This window comes from Mus pahari, chromosome 4 (assembly GCF_900095145.1).
Source record: "Mus pahari chromosome 4, PAHARI_EIJ_v1.1, whole genome shotgun sequence".
NCBI classification, from domain to species: domain Eukaryota; kingdom Metazoa; phylum Chordata; class Mammalia; order Rodentia; family Muridae; genus Mus; species Mus pahari.
The window spans coordinates 22,431,298-22,450,244 of NC_034593.1; the positions used below are offsets into that span (position 1 = coordinate 22,431,298).

General features: G+C 45.9%; 1 protein-coding gene across 4 annotated transcripts in view; it reads right to left on the bottom strand.

The window, feature by feature from the left end:
- Positions 1 to 18,947, bottom strand: part of Fndc3b (fibronectin type III domain containing 3B) — a 290,533-nt gene that overhangs the window by 195,949 nt on the left and 75,637 nt on the right. For all 4 annotated transcript variants that reach the window (XM_029537515.1, XM_021195296.2, XM_029537516.1 and 1 more), the window contains exon 3: positions 1,751 to 1,826. In XM_029537515.1, coding sequence (XP_029393375.1) covers positions 1,751 to 1,826 — 76 coding nt within the window. The remainder of the gene's footprint in view (positions 1 to 1,750; positions 1,827 to 18,947) is intronic.

Consider the following 18,947-nt stretch of genomic DNA (forward strand, 5'->3'; position numbering starts at 1 on the left):
CTCTCGGGCGCACTCCCCTCCTCGGGTGAGGAAAGGCGCTGGATGCCAGGCGGACACCCCTCCTCGGTCGGGGAGGCAAGGTGTTGGGTGCTGGATCAGCCTGCGGACAGCCGCCAGGCGAACCTACAATTCTTAATCACTATGTAGCTGGGGATAACCTAAACTGCAGACAGACCTTCCTGGCTCCGCCTCCCTGCAGGGATTCTGAACTGCTTTTCTTCTTGAACTGAAAAGCTCAGCAAGCCTTCATCTAGATCCTCTGGTGTCCTTTCCGGAAGAGGCTGACGTCAAGGTTTCTAACTAAGACTGGGTCCATTCATGATGGCACTATAGGCAAGAGACAAGAATCTACATTCCACACTACTTCCACATGTGTCCCTTCCTCTCTCTCGACCTGGAGCTTCATCCTAGTGTTTGTCAATGAAGACTAAGACTATAATACCAAAAATAATTCCAACAGCAATGGCTAGTCAGAAAACACATCATTTATAAATACATTCAATTATTCCAGTCTAACTCCAATTAAAATTCATTAGGCTTAAATCTTTAACATATGCTCATTTTTAAGTTGTAAATGTTGTTCCTACAGCTCCAAGGAAGTCATGAATGACAGAGCAGTCTGCTGCTTTCTCAACAGTGAAATAGAAACAGCCACTGTGTATACAAAGCCCATTACAGTAAAGTAGCACGGGCATGCATTTCCTCTCACCTGATATGTATTGGTAAACATGTCCAGGCTTTATGAATAAGTCTTCTGATTAGATTCCTGTCTGCTCAGTAGCTAATACTGACCTCAATCACATCGCCATCTAGTCTTTGCCTCACCATCCCAAGCACTACAAGAAGAGCTACCATAAACAGGTATCATGCTATACCTTTCAACAGGGCACTGCTTGCAGACCAGAGGCAGGTCTGATGCCATCATTCCACACCGATCTGTCTCCACATGGCTAGACACAGCTGAAACAGATCTCTCCAGAGTGGCCAACTGGAAGGAGTGCCTCTCCAAGCCAGGCAGGAGGCAGGGGATGGCTAAGCCGTGGTGCTCACACAGAGGCTTGTTTAGGAAAGGACTGCGGAGTCTGTGGACAGTACTAGGCAAGCCTTTGGAGACCCTGAGAGGAGCATTTTACTCCTGGAAAAGGCAAGAAACATCGGGGGCCATGGGGTAAACAGTGGTTGGCAGCTGCCCCCTGTATTCATGACCTTGACCCCCCTCTTCTGCAGTAGGGGGAGGGACACACCTCTGACTCCCTCTCACCCTGAAGCTGGTCACTGTAATGAATCCAGCTACTACCTGTGTGCAGAGAGGGCCACTTAACAGGGAAACAAGGGTAACATTCTGCTAGAGGCCTCCCAGACCTGAGTGTGTCTGGGTGTACACCCAACTCTGTGAGAGAACTAGGGCAAAGGGGCTTTGACTTGTAGCTTTCTGCGTCCCAGAGCTCAGTACATGGCTAAGCCACTCCCGGGTCCATAGAAAGTGAGGTGATGGATGTGTTGTCTTAAGCCACCCAACAACGGATTACGAGCAGGTATCCAATACATAATGATACTCAGACTATCAGGTGACGAGAACCTATATATATATATATATATATATATATATATATATATATATACTTGAGACCATAGGACAGAAAAATAAAGAGATATATTTGCTTCTAGAAAATCATATGTAAGCACAGGAAAAAACTGACTCAAATTAAAATAAAGAAGAACCCCTTTAATTAGAAGAGAACATCCTTACCTTGGATGCACTGAAGTGTCCCGTCCTCGGCTCTGATTGTAAAGGTCTCACCTGGGTTCACTTGGACAAGAATGACCTGTGACAACAGAGAGGCCAGTTAAATCAGTGCCCCAGGCATTCTGCCTGCTTTCCACTCCCAGGAAGCACATGACACCAAATCTTGTCCCAGCACAAAATTTAGGGTACAAGTCTTAACCCTACTCAAAATGTAGGAACATGCCTAGTGTACCACCCATACTATTTATATTATATAACTCTAAAACATGATTATACTGCACTTTTCCCTGGGAAAACACAATTTTCTTTTCTCTTTCTTGAGTTTAGACACAAACTTAAATGAGAAAAACAACACACAAAACCTTTCTATACAGAGGAAAGCTGCATAGCACGTGACCATTTGGCCTGCTGCTACTGGAGATATGATGGGTTAAATAACAAGATTATAAAGTTTGAAAGGTTGAAAAACAACATCTGCGTGCAAATCTTAAAGTATAATAAACGGCACAAAATAAACAAACACCAGCAAATACTCCAATGATTCAGTATACAACCCAGAATCAGCGTTTTCTTCACACTGACACACATATGTAACACTGAGATAGCTTCCAAAACACAAGACGGGAGGTAGCTGTGCTGCAGCTCACTTCCCTTCAACAGCTTCACAGATTGCATTCTAATCAAAGGATAACCAAAGTGGGGAGGGGGAAATCACTGATTTAAAACTCGCTGTGTAACTGTGGCTAAGTATCAGCAGGGCCAGCTCCAGCTCTGACTGACACTGTCAGTCCTGTCTGTGGACACCGAAAAGATGCTCTGTCCTTTCGTGTTAGCTCTTGCAGGAGGCCTACGCTACCACACTGAGACGCGTGAAACGTCAGGCAAACTGTCGCTTCTTCCTTGAGCTCTCCCCCACACAGCATCCCTTCCATTAGCAGCTAGCAGCTACTCTGCTATCTACAACTTCCAGCTGCAGTGAATTAATTACATTAATATTTGATTTCATGGCTGTTTCCTTCTTTAAGTGAGATGGTAGTAGGATAATATATGGCTGTCTAAGCCCGTACCTGACAATACTATTATTGATGGCAGGAAAACCATCTCAGAAGAGTCTTTTAGCTCAAGAATTAAAATGTTGTAAGAGTAGAGGCTAGAGAGATGGCTCAGTGTTTAAGAGAGCTTACTGGTCTTGTGAAGGACCCAAGTTCATTTCCAACACCCACATTGTGGCTTACAACCACCTGCAAACTCCAGCTCCAGGGGATCGAACACCCTTTTCTGGCCTCCACGGTCACGTGTGACACAATATACTCGTGCAGGATCACACACGTAAACATAAATTAAAAAAATTAAAAATGTAAAGGATCCGCTGGGATGCAATTTAAATACCAACTTCTTTATGCGCTCTGCAACACTTTTCAGATCAAAGTCATGCCATTTATAATATAAATCTTTAACTTCCACATATCTTGTTCAAACAGTAATTCCCAGCAGGAGATACTGGTGAGGCATGAATTTCTTTTAATTAGGAAATACGTTAACTGGAAAATCCCCAGGATCATTCAGAGGAAAGCAGCCTGAGCCTCCGCATCCCAGATGCTTCATATTGTCTGGAAGGATAAGTTATTTCAAGACAATTTGCTTTTCTCCACAGTAACTGTGTTGCTAATCTTCCAGGCTTCTCCATTCCCTGTTCTCAGCGATGTGACAGTGGTGTGCCATTTTAAGGACTCAAGAGGAAATCCCTCTAGACCTCCAGAGTGATTACAGCTTCTCCCTTGCTTTCTCCAGCCAGAGAATTTAGTCATCCCTTTAACACGAAAGCGGTTTGAGTCAGCTTTGCTTCTATATAAACATACATCACAGCTCTATTACACTACACCCAGTGAAACAGCACTTCAATAAAGGCAGGAAGTGAGCCTCAGGGAGGCGGGACACCAAAATGTAAGTGACAGGAAGGTGGAGGGAGGACTAGTAAGTGGGAAGAGGGATGGGAGGACGGACAAGGAAGGATGTTAAAGCCACACGGAAATCTAGTACTTTCTAAGTTTCCTACATTTATTTTCATATGTGTGTGTGTGTGTGTGTGTGTGTGTGTGTGTTTAATTGGAGTCACCCTATGCAGGGGATAATGTCTGACCCAGAAGCATAGCTTGACAAATAAAGCCTCCAGCGTCAGGTGTGGAATGTCTCCCCTGGAGTTGTTGGTCAGACTCCCTAGAACAACGCAAGCTATTGTCATTGCCCTGGCCTGCCCACCAGAACTTAATGGATAAGAGCCTATTGCTGAAAACACCACAAACTTTGGTCACAGGACACAGAGAAATCAAGATGGTACTGACTCCAAAGCTGCTGTTGAACTTTCATAGTACCACAAGATGCAATCAACACAGAGCTGCCCGAGAAAGGCCATGCATCACCTGTCTCATTCAGTCATGAACCCTACGCGATACAACAACGACCAGCATGACAAGATCGACATGCCTGTGTCCTGGGGACAACCAAACTCTTGCTCATTCTGAAGTTCTTTTCCTTGCCTGGGCCTTTCCATAACACTGCTGGACCGTATTCCTAGGACCACCGTTGACGATTGTATGGGAGAAGAGAGTAAATGAATTCAGGGTTGTCAGAGACAATCTAGGGCAGGGTCCACTGGCTTTTTCCCTGCCCCAATTCTACAAGCACGCGCTGTGAGCTCCTGCTTAGTGGTTTAAACAGAAAGCACGTGGCTGTGACTCTATCACAGTGGTGCTAGAACTTGTCTAAGGACTTAAGAGATAAAAGTTATCATTTTCTTTTGAAAAAATATGCAATACTTTTATTTTTGATACTTCTATACACGTATACAATGTGTACATTTGATCACATTCGGTCCCCCCACTGTCTACTTCATGCCCCCCACACACACAGTAATCCATTGAGTCTACTTTATACGGCCCAAACACTCATGGGTGTGGGCCCATCCGTACACTGGAGCTGGTCATCCTACCAGAGGTCACACACTTAAAGACAACCGAGTCTCCATGGCCTAGCTGCCACCGGCTATGGTTAGTTCCTCAACAGGAGGGAGGGCATGGTGAGCGGCTCCTCTTTCTGGGCTGGAATGCTGACTGGCTCGTCGTTGTGCAGGCACCCACAGCAGATGTGAGTGCTTCGGTGCAGTTCTGTCCTGGCCAGAAGACACTGCTTCAGTCCAGTTCCCCATGACCTCTGGCTCTTAGAATCCTGCTGCCCCCCTCTTCTATGATGGTCCCCAGGTCCTGGGGTAAAGGGAGTGTGACAGATGTGCCACTTATAGTTGAGCACTCCACAGACTTACATTCTACATCCTGAACAGTTTTGAGTTGGCTAACTGACATCTACTGCACATAAAAACTTCTCTGGTGAGGTCTGAACACTAATCAAGAGAGACAAAAACTTAGAGGACGTTTTGATGCTATGTCCACTTAGCAAAATATAGTAGATTCTCCCCTGAGACGGCTGTCAGCTGAGCAGTCCTGGTCAGACTTAGAGCATCAGGCATGTGTTTTCTCCTGTGGAGTAGATCTCACTCCTCTTTGACAACCCCAGGGTCACATACCGTCTCCACATAACCGTCAGCCATGGTCTGAAAATACCACTCAGCAATATTATGGAAAGTGCCAGGCAAGAAATAGGATTTCTGAACTGATGTCACACTCTGCCTACCACACTGCTTGAAACAATTTTCTGTAACCATTGACACCAGGGCACAATTCAAAGGATGATCTGGAAGCACCTGCCTCTTCTGAAGTCTGTTTGTCAAGTCTGTGTGTGTAGTCCTCGCCCGAACACCCCTCAGCTAACAGAGTTCAGTGCCTAATCCCTTCTCCCTCACTTCTTCAGGAAGATGATAGATAAATGGCTTTTAAGCATCTCTTCGGATGTTTAGTTCATGTAATTTTCACTGCTGCTGAGTTGCTATGGCAACCAGATTGTAATCTACCAAGCTACCTTAGAAAGGAGGCAAAGCTTGGCCTCCTAATAGCAATCTCTCTTCTCACAAGAGCAAAAGTCACAGCTGGAACGGACTGTATTGAACTGGCCACTGGGTATTTTTAGGAGAAGGCATTTGACTTTACTGAGAGAGACTGACCACTGCGCCACTGTCACTGTCAATGACAGAGATAAAAATAAAGCTTTGACACCGCAGCAGTCCAGTGGCCTGTCCCAACCACAGGCGTGAATGAGCCACCGGCACCAGGCCTTGCATCACACAGCCTGGAGAAGTGTGAGTCACATCCCGGCAGGCCAGGAGCAGCGAACCTTCTGAGCCATGCATGTCGGTTCTCTTCTGCCTCACCCCGCTCTTCCCATCGCTGCCCTCCCCCAGCATAGCTGCTAAGAGTCCCCTTTAGATGCTATGTCCACTTAGCAGAATATCGGAGTAGATTTACCCCTGGGAAGCCCTTCAGCCTCATCATTTTCTGTTCATTCATTGGCCATTTCCTGCTTTTCAAAGTCAGTATTAAACCAATTCACGCTGAGCTGTCTCTTCTAAGGGGGAAGAGAAGGGTCTTAATCACAGATTTTCCTTTCCCAGAGACACTGACACAGAGCCAAGCTGTCAGGGCAGGAAGCAGGAATGCTTCAAACCCCGGCCTACGTGGCTTCATCAGAGCTGCTCCAACCGCAAGGGCCATCGGAGTCAAGACGTCTGAAATAAGCATGAGGCAGGTTAGCAAGGCAATGAACGACAGCAACTCTCCATTTTCACTAAATGCCAAAGATACAGAAAATAAGACTTAGAATACAGCGGAGCAAAGAGCTAAACGCAGCACTCTAGAAATAACTGCTTCGCCCAAGGGACAGGCTGGAGGAAGACCCCGCAGCTCTTCCTTCATAACTGTCAATCTAACTGCTTCTTACTCATGAGGAAAGAGACAGGACAGGAGGAAGCTAAGGCTAGGCCTGGAGGCAACTCTGCCCTACAGGCAAGCTCCTGAGCTCTGCCTCAAATAAAGACTATCAACAGAAGCAGACAAACTGCTGTTGAGTTTGGGGACAACCAGGTCTCTATAGCAAGCTCCAGGCTGGCTGGGGCTACACTGTGAGATGGTGTCTCAAAACTAAATTAATAAAGAAAAGTAGAAGCATTAAGCCTCGGGACAGTGGTGGCTCAGCTGGTAAGGTGCTTGTCTTGTAAGCACAAGCATGCGAGGAAGATGCTCAGAACTCAAGTCTACGGAGAACTCTAGGTGTGACGGTACGTGCTCGAAAGCCCCACTCCAGTGAGACGGAAACAAACGGATCCCTGGTGTCTGCTGGTCAACCAGCCAGATGAGCAGACTTGCCAAATCCCAGGCCAATGAGGGATGCTGTCTCCGGAAAACAACACAAAAGAAAAAATAATAAAGTAAAACAAGAATAGAAAGGGGTTAGGGAGAGGTGGACAGTGCACGGGAATTACATCAAGGTTTTTGCTAACTTGCCACGGCCACCGCCGCCATCACCATCACCTGAGTAAAGCCCTGCAGAGAATCAGTCCATCAGAGGAGCTTCTCTGGGAGAGCAGTACTGACCACAGGTGAAGCACTGCCTCTGCAGCTTCCTGTGAGTTCTACTTGGTACCCAGAAGATCAAGAGCCACAGCGGGAGAGGAGAGCCTCTGCCACATCTGCCTTTCTCCACTTAGCACACTGAGAGGCCCACGGGGCTCTGAGAGCAGTCACGGGTACCAATACTCCTCCCTGGCCCACATTTCTCATTACCCAGTGCCTACCTGGGGTAGATACGATAAAGCCTGGAGTCTGCAGAAGGGGCTCCCTGTGAAGAAGGTTTCTATAGCCTGTCTAGCATTTTCTTTCAATTTCACTTGACTTTTGGATGGTACTAAGGATCAAACCCACAGCCTCACATAAACTAGGCAAGTGCACTACCACTACGCCAGACTCCAGCGCCATAAAAGCTCCTAAAAACTAACCCTTGGCTGCATGAAAAGGACAGCAGCTTCTCTCCCGCAACTGTTTTATGATCACATACGTGTGCCTGCCTATGTGCGCACACACAGACACCTGTCTATACACATACCAGTACATGCATACACACCCATACACACAGAGACCTCCCACAGCTGTACACACACACACACCTGCAGACACACATAACCCCACAGCTGTATACATATACACAGAGACCTCCCACAGCTGTACACACACACACCTGCAGACACACATAACCCCACAGCTGTATACATATACACATGCCCCCATACCTTTGCACATACACACACACACACACACACACACACACACACCAGTACACACACATATTCCCACACCTGTACACAAACACACAAACACCTTTACATGCACACACCTGTATACACGCACACATAATACACACACAGCACACATTTGTCTACTCACACACCAGCCCCTTTAGATGGTCAAATCCAAATCTATCCATACACACCTCCGACATTCTCATCTGTCTGGCACAGAGCACAACCACCCCCGGGTATCACTGAAATAGACATATTGGTTTTCTGAGACCAATCTCTTTTCTCCAAAAGGGAAGTGATATTTGCCAACAATCAAAGCTCGCCTTCGTGGTAAGAATACTCTCCAGGGCTGGAGAGATGGCTCAGTGGTTAAGAGCACTGGCTGCTCTTCCAGAGGTCCTGAGTTCAATTCCCAGCAACCACATGGTGGCTCACAACCATCTGTAATGGGATCTGATGGCCTCTTCTGACACACAGGTGTACATGAAGATAGAGCACTCATATACATAAAATAAATAAAATTTTTAAAAATACTTTTAAAAAATGTCCCTGGGTTAAAGAATCAAGTAGGTAGGCCAAAAAGATATTAAAGGAAAGAAGAGACCACCTGTGATCTTGCCCTGTTCATCTGTCCTCCCTACAGCCAGATTACAAAGCTGGCAAAAGTGTAAGAGCTAAGAAGCCACAGGTGAGTTCGGCGAACACTGGCTCAGCCGGCCGTACCATCAGCACGGTTGGCAGGGCAACATCCCCATTCTGCTTCTTCTTAGACATTACGACTCCTTCCAAAGGGTCCCAGATGTTTTAATGCCCGGTTTTCTTGAAAGACCAGAGGTTCACAGCTGGAGCACCCACTGCTCTTACAGAGAAAAGGTTGGAATTCAGTCCCTAGCACTCATGTTGGGTGGCTCACAACTACCTGGAAGTCCAGCTCCAGGGAACCAGATGCATTCTTCTGGCAACCACTGGTCACCATTGGCCACCATGCTATGCACATACAGTTGCATATCAACATACACACAGGTGTGTGCATGCACACACAAATATAAAATAAAAATAGATCTTTAACAAAATAAAAGATGGAACGTTCTCACAACAGTCTATTTAACATCTGTAAAGTTAATTTAGTGTGATGAGGGCTACCTTAGCCACACCTTTCCCCAGGTTTTTGTTTTCCTTACAGTGACCCTAAAAAGTTAACTATTTATCAAACCCATATGGTATTCCAAGCAGGAATTATTAACCAAATTTAATAGACAGGAAAACAAGAGCTTAAAGACGAAAAAAGACATTGGTCCAAAGTCACTTGACTACAGAGCAGCTGAGCCAGGTGGGGAACCAGCTTGGGCTGAGCCAGGTGTATGGCTTGTGTTCAGTGACACGGCCTCCCTCCACATCTAAGAAACATGGACTTCAGGGCCATCTGCACTTCGCGCACCTGATGGCCCTTCTAGACTCTCTTTCTTGGCTTATGCTCTAAAAAACTAGCTTCAAATGCTCTCAGCAATCAGCCTCGCCCTTTTCCTCTGGCCAGCTCATAGCAGTCACCATGGACAGTCTCTGGACCTACCACTCCTGTGCAGACACAAAGGAAAAGGTTTATTGGTAAACTAATCTAATTATGGATCTACGGAGAATCACCACACGACTTCTTCAGGTCCAAAGTTAATCATATCTCTAGAAGGTCTACTTTGAGTAATTTCATTTTAAACTAGTTAAGTGAGTTTGCTTCCTCGTTTCTTGACATTATAATTTTGCCTTTATCATATTATACATACTCAAAAAGAATAAGGAATCCAAACTGCAGATAAGAAAAAGCCATCTCCTAAGCTGAGGATATACCTCACTAAAATGTTTGCTGTACACACACAGACAGAGGGAGAGAGAAGGGGACGGGGAGGGGGGTGGAGGTGGGGGGAGAATAGTTCTTCTAAAATTCAATATTCCAACTTAAAAAGTACCCCTCAGGACTATCCATGTGTCAAACCTAAGAACAAGCTCCCATGCACATAAGGTTCACTGCCTGTAGGTGAGGGTCAGGCCAGAGCTGCCTTCTCAGGAGCACTTGAAGGGTGTACATACCGCCTCATTAGCCACTCTCCGCTAACCAACTTAGGCATAACCATGGATCTAAGGATGCCAGGATACAGTGAAAAGAGCCAGTCTAAAAGTCCCAGGTAGGAGGCTCCGCCACGTGGCCCACTTGACCTCCAAAGTCTGTATTTCCTCACTTACAGAAAGCAGAGATTTCTTCCCCACTGCACACAGGAACAGGCCTCGCTTGGTTAGTAGCTATGACTAATACTTCTTACCATGGACAAGTCGGAGTTAAGTGAAGGAGATTAGAGAAAAACAGTTTACCAAATTTGCCATGTTTCACGTTCTCCCTAAAATCTAAACTTCCACAGATGTTCACTCTAACCCAGTTTCGGCTTGCTCACTCTGGCTCTCTGGCTGCGCCTGCCAAGCATGCGCATTTCAGGCTCTGGTCAGCCTTCCTGGATTCTGGCAGCAGGGTGAGCCGGGCATCCACTTGCAGAGGTTCTGAAATCTAAGCACCTTACGGCTTCGAAACAATTCAACCTGCCTAGAGACACTTCTAATTAAGACTGTCATAATGCAAGCCATCAATAAAGGGTCGCTGGCTTATGGGTCCAGGAGAGGGGTCCTATCTGGCTGCTTTGTGTTTTGAGTTCTTAGTTTCAGATAGTTTGTATTAGTATCTTTATTGAGTCTTAAGCAACATACCACACAGTTTATGCACGTGAAGTATTTTTGGTACACTCACATAGTTGGTACCCATGACACAAAACATGGTAGGAAATTTCCAACACCCCATCTTCCCTCAGTTCCTCCAGCCCTTTACTGCCCTTCCGATCTCTGTATAAAGATACATGCACTTCTGGTCTCATAGTGGATCTTACACAAAGACAAAAACACCACAATGCAAAGGAATCCTTTCACTTCACAATGAGTTGTCCAGGCTGTCCATGTCGTCTCATCCATTTCTTTTTCCCTTCTAAGTAATATTCCATTTTTAAATATACTACATTTGGCTCACCTTTTCATCAGTTAATTTACATTTCATTTGCTTCTAAACCGCTTGGTTGTTCTGCATAATTGGGCTCTGAATATTCATAGTCCAGTTTCTGTGGGATACTAATGCCTATTTCTCTTGAATATGTTTGAGATAACATAACTCTATAATTAAGTTTTTTTGGAAGAGCTTATCCAGCAGAACCACCCGGCATTGTGGCTGTCCTCTCAAAGCACACTGAAGATGTCAACTCAGGTCCCTCAGGATGCTTCAAGCATTTGGCTTTCTAAAATGTACATAACTCATTGATAGGTTACCCACTGCACATGGATGAAAGACCTACAGTTACACATATGGGTACCCTAGAGCAAAACATGTATACAAATGGATACCTAGGACCGTTACAAAGCTTAAGGCCATTGTCTTCTTTAATGGTAGCAAGGCAAGAAGACTGAAAGTTATCTTCAAAACTGGAAACCTTTGGGGAAAAGGCTGGGTGTGCTGCCAAGTCTAGCATTTGGAAGGTGGAGCAGGATCAGGAGGTCTAAGCCAGCCTTGGATACAACGTGAGTCTGAGGGCAGGCTTGGCTACATAAGACCCTGTCTGTGGGAAAAACAAACAAACAAAAAAACGAAAAACAGGGCTGGTGAGATGGCTCAGTGGGTAAGAGCACTGACTGCTCTTCCAAAGGTGCAGAGTTCAAATCCCAGCAACCACATGGTGGCTCACAACCATCCTTAACAAGATCTGACGCCCTCTTCTGGAGTGTCTGAAGTCAGCTACAGTGTACTTACATATAATAAATAAATAAATCTTTAAAAACAAAAAAAAAACAAAAAACAGACATGTTGGGGGATGAAGATAGGCTATAGCAGCAAAAATTCATCATCCAACAGGTTCAAGCCTGTCACCGTGGAGGTGGGGCTTAGATACAATGCTGTCCAGTTCTCCTTTTTGTGTTGGAGTGCAGGGGCCCCCCTCACTAAGGAACTGATGGAAATCCAGACACAGTACACTCCTAGACTCAGAAGCACAGGGACCTTCTGGCACGCGAATGCCAGCGCACACATCACTGATCCCTCTCTCTGCACTAAGATCAAATTCAGGACAGACACCAGGCTTTGCGGAGTGCAAAGGAAAACTGTGACAAAGATTTTCCAGCCTCCCTGCCCCTCCTCCCCACGAGCCCTCAGTGCACACAAGCACATAGCTGATTCTCTGCACATCTAATTTGGGGCCAGCTGATGTACCATGACATCAGTGCAGCACAGTGAGCCAAGTTTAAACTCCATCTGGGACAAATAATGTCCAGGCCCGCTGGGACTTCTCTTGTTTATATACACTGACTAAAGATGTCTTGGTGGTAAATGAACCAACTCTCCAGATTTATTTCCCAAGGCATCCAGAACAATATTCTGCACCCTGAAGCAACTCCCTGCTTAGAGTTCTTTCCAAGGCTGTGCGTAAGTGATTTTTAACAGAACACATGATTTTGGAACATGTAATTAACATCTTGAGAAGAGTCAAAGTCCAAGCAGGCCCTTTCTTGATCTGAAACAAAGAGAATGAGGGACTCGCTGGCAAGTGGGTGTGGTGAGGAAAAGATAGCTCAACCAAACCCCTCACGACACTAGATCCTCCCTCCGTGGAAGACCTGCGACCTCCGTCGTCGAGACCAGTGAGGAAAGCCTTTAAGGTGCAATGGAGCGGCTAAGAGGTCACATCCCTTCCTTTTGAAGACTAAAACCCAGTTTGTGTTTTCAGCCTGGCATTACATAAGAGGCAACATTACAAATTCAGGAAGAAACACAAACCACCTAATAGTTCAAGTCTTTTTTCTTTTCTCTCTTTCCTTGGGGGGAGGGGGAGGTGGGCTGGGGTCAGGGGTCAGAAGATGGAGTTTCTCTGCGTAGCCCTGGCTGTCCTGGAACTCTGTAGACCAGGCTGGCTTCAAACTCAGACATCTGCCTGCTTCTGCCTCCTGAGCGTTAAGATTAAAGGCGTGTGCCACCACCAGAACCCTGGCTAGTTCCATGTCTTACACAGAGGCCTCCTGAGTCTCCAAACCTACCTCTACAGTGACTCGCCTCTGAAGTGAAAATGAAGGGTGGGTTTAGAAGGAAAGCAGAGGTGAGAGGCCCCTGCCCACTCTCCCACACCCACAAGGAAGAGTCCCAGTTCCCTGCCCATCAGAGCTCTCACAGTGCTGACCATCTCAGGGAAAGACTCATTCCTGATAAAACCCTTGGGACCCGACAGAGTCCTGGGCTGGAATCTGAAAAGCCTCCACTCCCTCTTCAATTCCAAAGGAAAATCAAGCCTCCAGACACTCTCATTGTGGCTTGGATCTCATGTCGCAGAGCCAGTCACTTAGTCACTTGCCAGACATAGGGATCATAACTACAAGAACTAGCGAAGGATGAAGGGGTATATGGGGCGGAAGGAGGAGGAGGAGGAGGAGGAGGAGAGAGAGAGAGAGAGAGAGAGAGAGAGAGAGAGAGAGAGAGAGAAAGGAAGAGAATGAATGAATATGAATATTCTCTTTTGCACATACATACTTGTGAAGACCAGAGTCAGTATTAGGTACCTTCCTCTATTGGCTCTCTTCCTTATTTTCTGAGATAGGGTCTCTCCCTGAACTCACCAATCAACACAGCAAGCTAATGGCGTCCACAGATCCACTTGTCTTCAACTCCCTGACTCCCAAATACTAGAATTTCAGGTGTGACCATGTCTAGCTTTTACAAGGGTCGTGGAGATACAAACTCAGGTCCTCGCTTATGTGACACACCAGGTGCTTTAACCACTGAGCCCTCTCCCCAAAGCCAAGAAGAACAGTAAACTGTGTAATGTATTACCATGAAAAACTCAATCTAACTGCCTGCCTGCACAATACAGATGAAAAAAAGGCCCAGACCAGGCATATCTTCCTTCTTGGAACTTCCCAGAAGAGGTCCTGGTGAGATCAAGTCCCAACCAAGTGACTTGCCAGCTGCAAACCCTTAACCTTTCTCACCTCAAGCTTAGCCTAGAAATAAATACACAGGTCTTCACCTTACATACTATGTGACCAATAAATGGTGAACTAAGTAAGGGCTTAGCACAGACTCTACCACAGCAGAAGCCCACAGCTATGACCCTCCCTTCTCTTGCTTCGGGAGAAGCAAAGAAATCAAACTTTGAAATAAAATTCACACTTTGCAACAGCTCAACTCATTGTCTATAAGCATCCACTCAACTAAAAGTTGTGGAGACTAGAAGTTTTCCAGTGCCCAGCAAGCTTACAAATCACCCTTGAACTTGAAGGAAACCAAGGGTCTAACCAAACACGCCTGACCTTTACCTTATCTATTGCATTTCTAAAACAATAGAATATGTTCAAGAGGCAAATTCAGACTGTTTATCCTAAGTATCCCTGAGCTACCCAGAGTAACCAACACAGAACCAGCCACTGTCCCTCTCTCCAGAAGGTCCTCATCCCTGGGATGTTGTCCTCAAGACAAGTTCACTGAGGGATTGAAGGAGCCTGGGGCAGAAGGACAGTTATTGGGAGGTAGGAGGGCTTGAAGCACCCAACCTCAGCAACCCACTTTACAAACAGAAGAGAGTCTAAGAAGTAATGCCATAGGGATACCCACTATTGGTGGAACGTACCCTCTACCATCCAAGTGTACACTCCACAATACCCCAGGTCCTTAAAAACTGCCACACTCATATAAATTTATAAAAATTTAATTATGTCTACCTCATAGATACAATTTGCAGACAGGATCTAGGAAAACCCACAGTCTGATGCCTTTCCCTGCCTCCTTCCCCTCCAGTAGGGAGGATGCTAAGACTACAACTGGGGAGTAAGGAAGAGACAGACAAAATAAGAGATAATTCTATCTAGTTTTAGACAGACATTGACCTGTATCTTTGTCACAAGCTGTCGTGACAGCCCCATGCCTGACATCGTCAATCAATCAATCAATCAATGGGAATCAGGGTTGTGCGACACACATCAGACTTGTCGTGAGACTAGCTACTACACAATTAGGCTGTGTGACACCCACCTCTTGGGGGAGCCGCTTTCTGAGTGTGTACTCTTCAGTAAGCTAATGCCAAACTCAGACCACACTTGCTTCGGTTGCTTTGTTGTCTGAGTCGGCCCAATTACTTGCAAAGAAGAAGAGCTGCTAAGGTCTGTCCACTGTATCCAAAGGCCTCTCTAATCCCTACCAGGAGCAGGGATGCGGGACAGGAAACTAACTGCTCAGGTGAGGGAACACTCGCAACTCAAAAACACGTCCCTTCTTTCAGACGATCTGATCCGATGGTGATCTCCGAAGAAGAAGAAAACACAGCTTGAGCCTGAGAAGCAATTGCCAGTATAAACAAGAGGCCAGAGCAGCATGGAATTCTGATGCTTCTTGGGCATTTCAAGTTCTACCATTAGCGCTAAGCGGGAACTGACTGCGTGGCCAGTGGCAGTTTAAGCAGGGGAAGTGGTATAACCTGAAGGGAGCTGAACCCAGGTCACATAGGTATGAGATGGCACATTAGTTGCAACCTCATTAGAAAGGAATGAGACTCCCATCAAAATAAAAGAACAGTATACATATATAAAATTGTCTTGTCAAAGAATCAAATTTAACACATGAGATGGGATGGCACGAGTGAAGACGTTTAAAATGTTCACATGGAACTGAGTTAAATTCACAGGCCAAGCATGGTGTGGTGACACTGCCGGATGAAGGCCAGGTCCCCAGGGGGCCAGTTACTCCTGTCAGTCAACTGCTGCTGTCTTAGAAACCCAAGTATGCTGTCAGACCTTCTGGCCTCCCACATACGCAGGAAAATGCCAGAGTTTCACCTCCGTCTTCCCATTTTACCAACAGTTGTTCTTCTGAATTTGAGGGAAATTGGGTAGGGGGCAAATTGGCCGATTCCTTCACCAGTAGCCACCAAAGGTTAAAGAGTCTCAGTCAGGTCCCTCATGAAAAGGGCCTAGCCAGTCGGCTTCACATCTCCCTTGGAAGACAGAGGCAAGAGTGCGTGTGGGGTTCAAGGCCATTCAAGTTCCAGGCTGGTGGGGAATGCCAAAGACCTTGTCCTGAAAACCCAAAACAACCCAACAAAATGGAGAATATCTGCTTGTAACCTTCATGCATATTCCTGCAAACTTTAATATGGCTCTAGATGCAAATGCTATGTAAATATGTTACATGGTATTATTATTTAGGGAGTAATAACAAAGGAAACATGTTGCTTGGAAATGTTTGCTGCAGACATTATTTGCCTTTATTTCTGTAAATATTTTCAATCCATAGCAGCTGGGTGAATCTGAGAATAAGAAACACAGGAACATAGAAGGCCAATTATTTGGCAAATAAGTCTCCTTTTCTTTCTTTTAACTATTACCCAAAAGAAATGCACAGACATTATAACATTAATAAAGTAAATGAAGTTTTAGGAAGAGGAAAGGGGCCAGTGAGATGGCGCAGCAGGGAAGGGCGCTTGCCACCCAAACCTAACAACCTGAGTTCAGTTCCTGTACCCACAGAAAGATGGAAGAAGGAACTGACTCCATAGAAGTCCTCCAACGTCCATACACATGCACACTCATGACATGAAAGCACCATACACACACACACACACACACACACACACACACACACACACACACACACACGAGAGAGAGAGAGAGAGAGAGAGAGAGAGAGAACTCACACACAAGCATGCATGTTCAAAAACAATAAATAAAATAAAGGATTTTATTTTTAAAGGCTTACAGCATATTCAAAAAAGTGGCCAGTTTTTCACACTTTTTTAAATTAATTAAATTTGTTTATTTCTTTCATCTTTTATCCCTTCAAAAAGATTTCCTGTATGCAACTGTAGATGTAGGCCACAGCTTGAACAAGACAGACATGGATCCTTTCTCCCTAATGAAATGGAATTAGACGAAGTCAGCCGAGAGCTGCAGTGGTGATGCTAGAACTGTCAGAGGACCCCAGCCTGCCTCTGTGGCCCAGGCACACCAGTGGGCTTCCTTCAGCCCCTCCTTTTGAAGGCAGTTCAACTGCTTTATTTGCAGGCTACTGTAGATTACCGCTGCCGTTAGCTAATTCGATTGTGAAGTGTCTCTCAAGCCAGACAGCCCAGAACTGTCATAACTACATGTTCTGTGTCCTAATTATTGTGGGAGCTGGATCTGAAAATGCCTGAGATAACACAGATCAACGTGCCTTCTCCTAAGGATGGGGTTCCACACAGCCAGTGCCTCCTGGCAGCCGCTGCCGGGGGGGGGGGGGACTGGAAGCCTAAGGCAGAAGAACAGAGGCATCAGACCACAGATGGGATAGACACACCCCTTTTCTACCGTTGCAGAGAGGTCCTGGTAACAGGGGTAGGTGTCTCTGCAGCTGGCACACTACTGCGTAAGGAATGCTGGCTCTCTGCAATCCCACGAGGTCTGTGACCCTGCAATATCCTCAACATAGGGCCAAGGGGGGACCAACCACCAGAGCGGAACACTGAGGGTCAAGCAGAATTTCTAACAAAGTCTCAAGAAACGAGATCAGACCTTTTATTTGGAGGGGGGAGGGGGAGAGAGAGAGCGATGGTCAGTAGATAAGGCACTTGCCTTGAAAGGACAAAGCTCAGCAGCTGGCCTAGCCTGCTCCATGCCAATAAGAGATCATTTCAAAGAAGGAGACTGTGTTCCTGGTGTAATGTCCAAAATGTCCTCCACCCTCTGTGTGGACACGCACACATGGTGTATCTACACACAAACATGCATACAAGAACATTCACGAAAGAAAACTCAGAGTCTATCCAGGAGAAATTTGCTCATGGTGAACTTAAAATATTAACTCTCCATTGAATAGACAATTAGTAGAACTGAAGCTGGTTCCCTGATTCTAAAGCCTACCAGCTGCAGGCTTCAGGTAAGCTCTTGAGCAAGCTCCGCCTCCCGTGCCCAGCCTGCTGTTCCTACCTACCTCCCCCACACCACAGTTGCTCTGTTATGCTCTGGTCTATCTTCTATGCTGGCTTAGCATGTGTGTAAATACAGCATCCGGGGTTGTATTTATCCAGCTAACCTGTTCGTTCCCTTCAGGCTAGAGCAGCATCTACTCACATCTGTGTCTCCTGCCCCTAAGACAGTGCTGGCACAGAAGACTTCTGTAAACACTTATTAAAATGAAAGTATCTATTACTCAGTCAGTCCATAAGCCATCCCATAAATTCTACCCTCTACTCCTTGCCACTAGCAATCTCAACGGATCTAAATGGTAGAACGAAGAGGGAGTAGCTGGAAAGAATGTTTGACATAAACGCAAGCTGCGCATCTCTCGTGTATCAGAACAACAATGAAGAGTGTGGCCCACAACCATGCTTTGCCTCACTGAGGTCCAGCATAAAAGGCGATTCTGTCAGAAGAGGAAAGGTACATGAGTTGCTATCCACCAATAAAGCAGGGGCCTTTGTTCTGGTGCCTGGTCTCATTTTTACTTGGATAAGCAAGAGTTGTTTGTCTATTTTTATCCACTACATTAATTATAAGACTTCCTCTCTACTGGATCCTAAGTAGAAAAGGCCCAGTGTACACACACAACTCTACATGAGGCCAAACCTGTGCTGTATGAAGTTGTAAGCACCTAACGGAAGAGGGAAGCTGTCAGGGAAGTGTAATTAAGAAGATCTCAAACAAAATGGAAAAGGTCAAGGAATTGGGAGGGAACATTTGACGTCAAAGATGCACTGTGTCTAGCGCTGACCCACTGTGACAAGCGAGCAAGCACTGTCCGAAACATGGAAAGATCTCCATCTAATATGCTGGCTAGAAGCACGTGCTCCAAAGAATGTCAAGGAAACGATGACTATGGAGTCTGTCCTGGGTAAACTCTGGCTATGGAGTCTGTCCTGGGGAAAC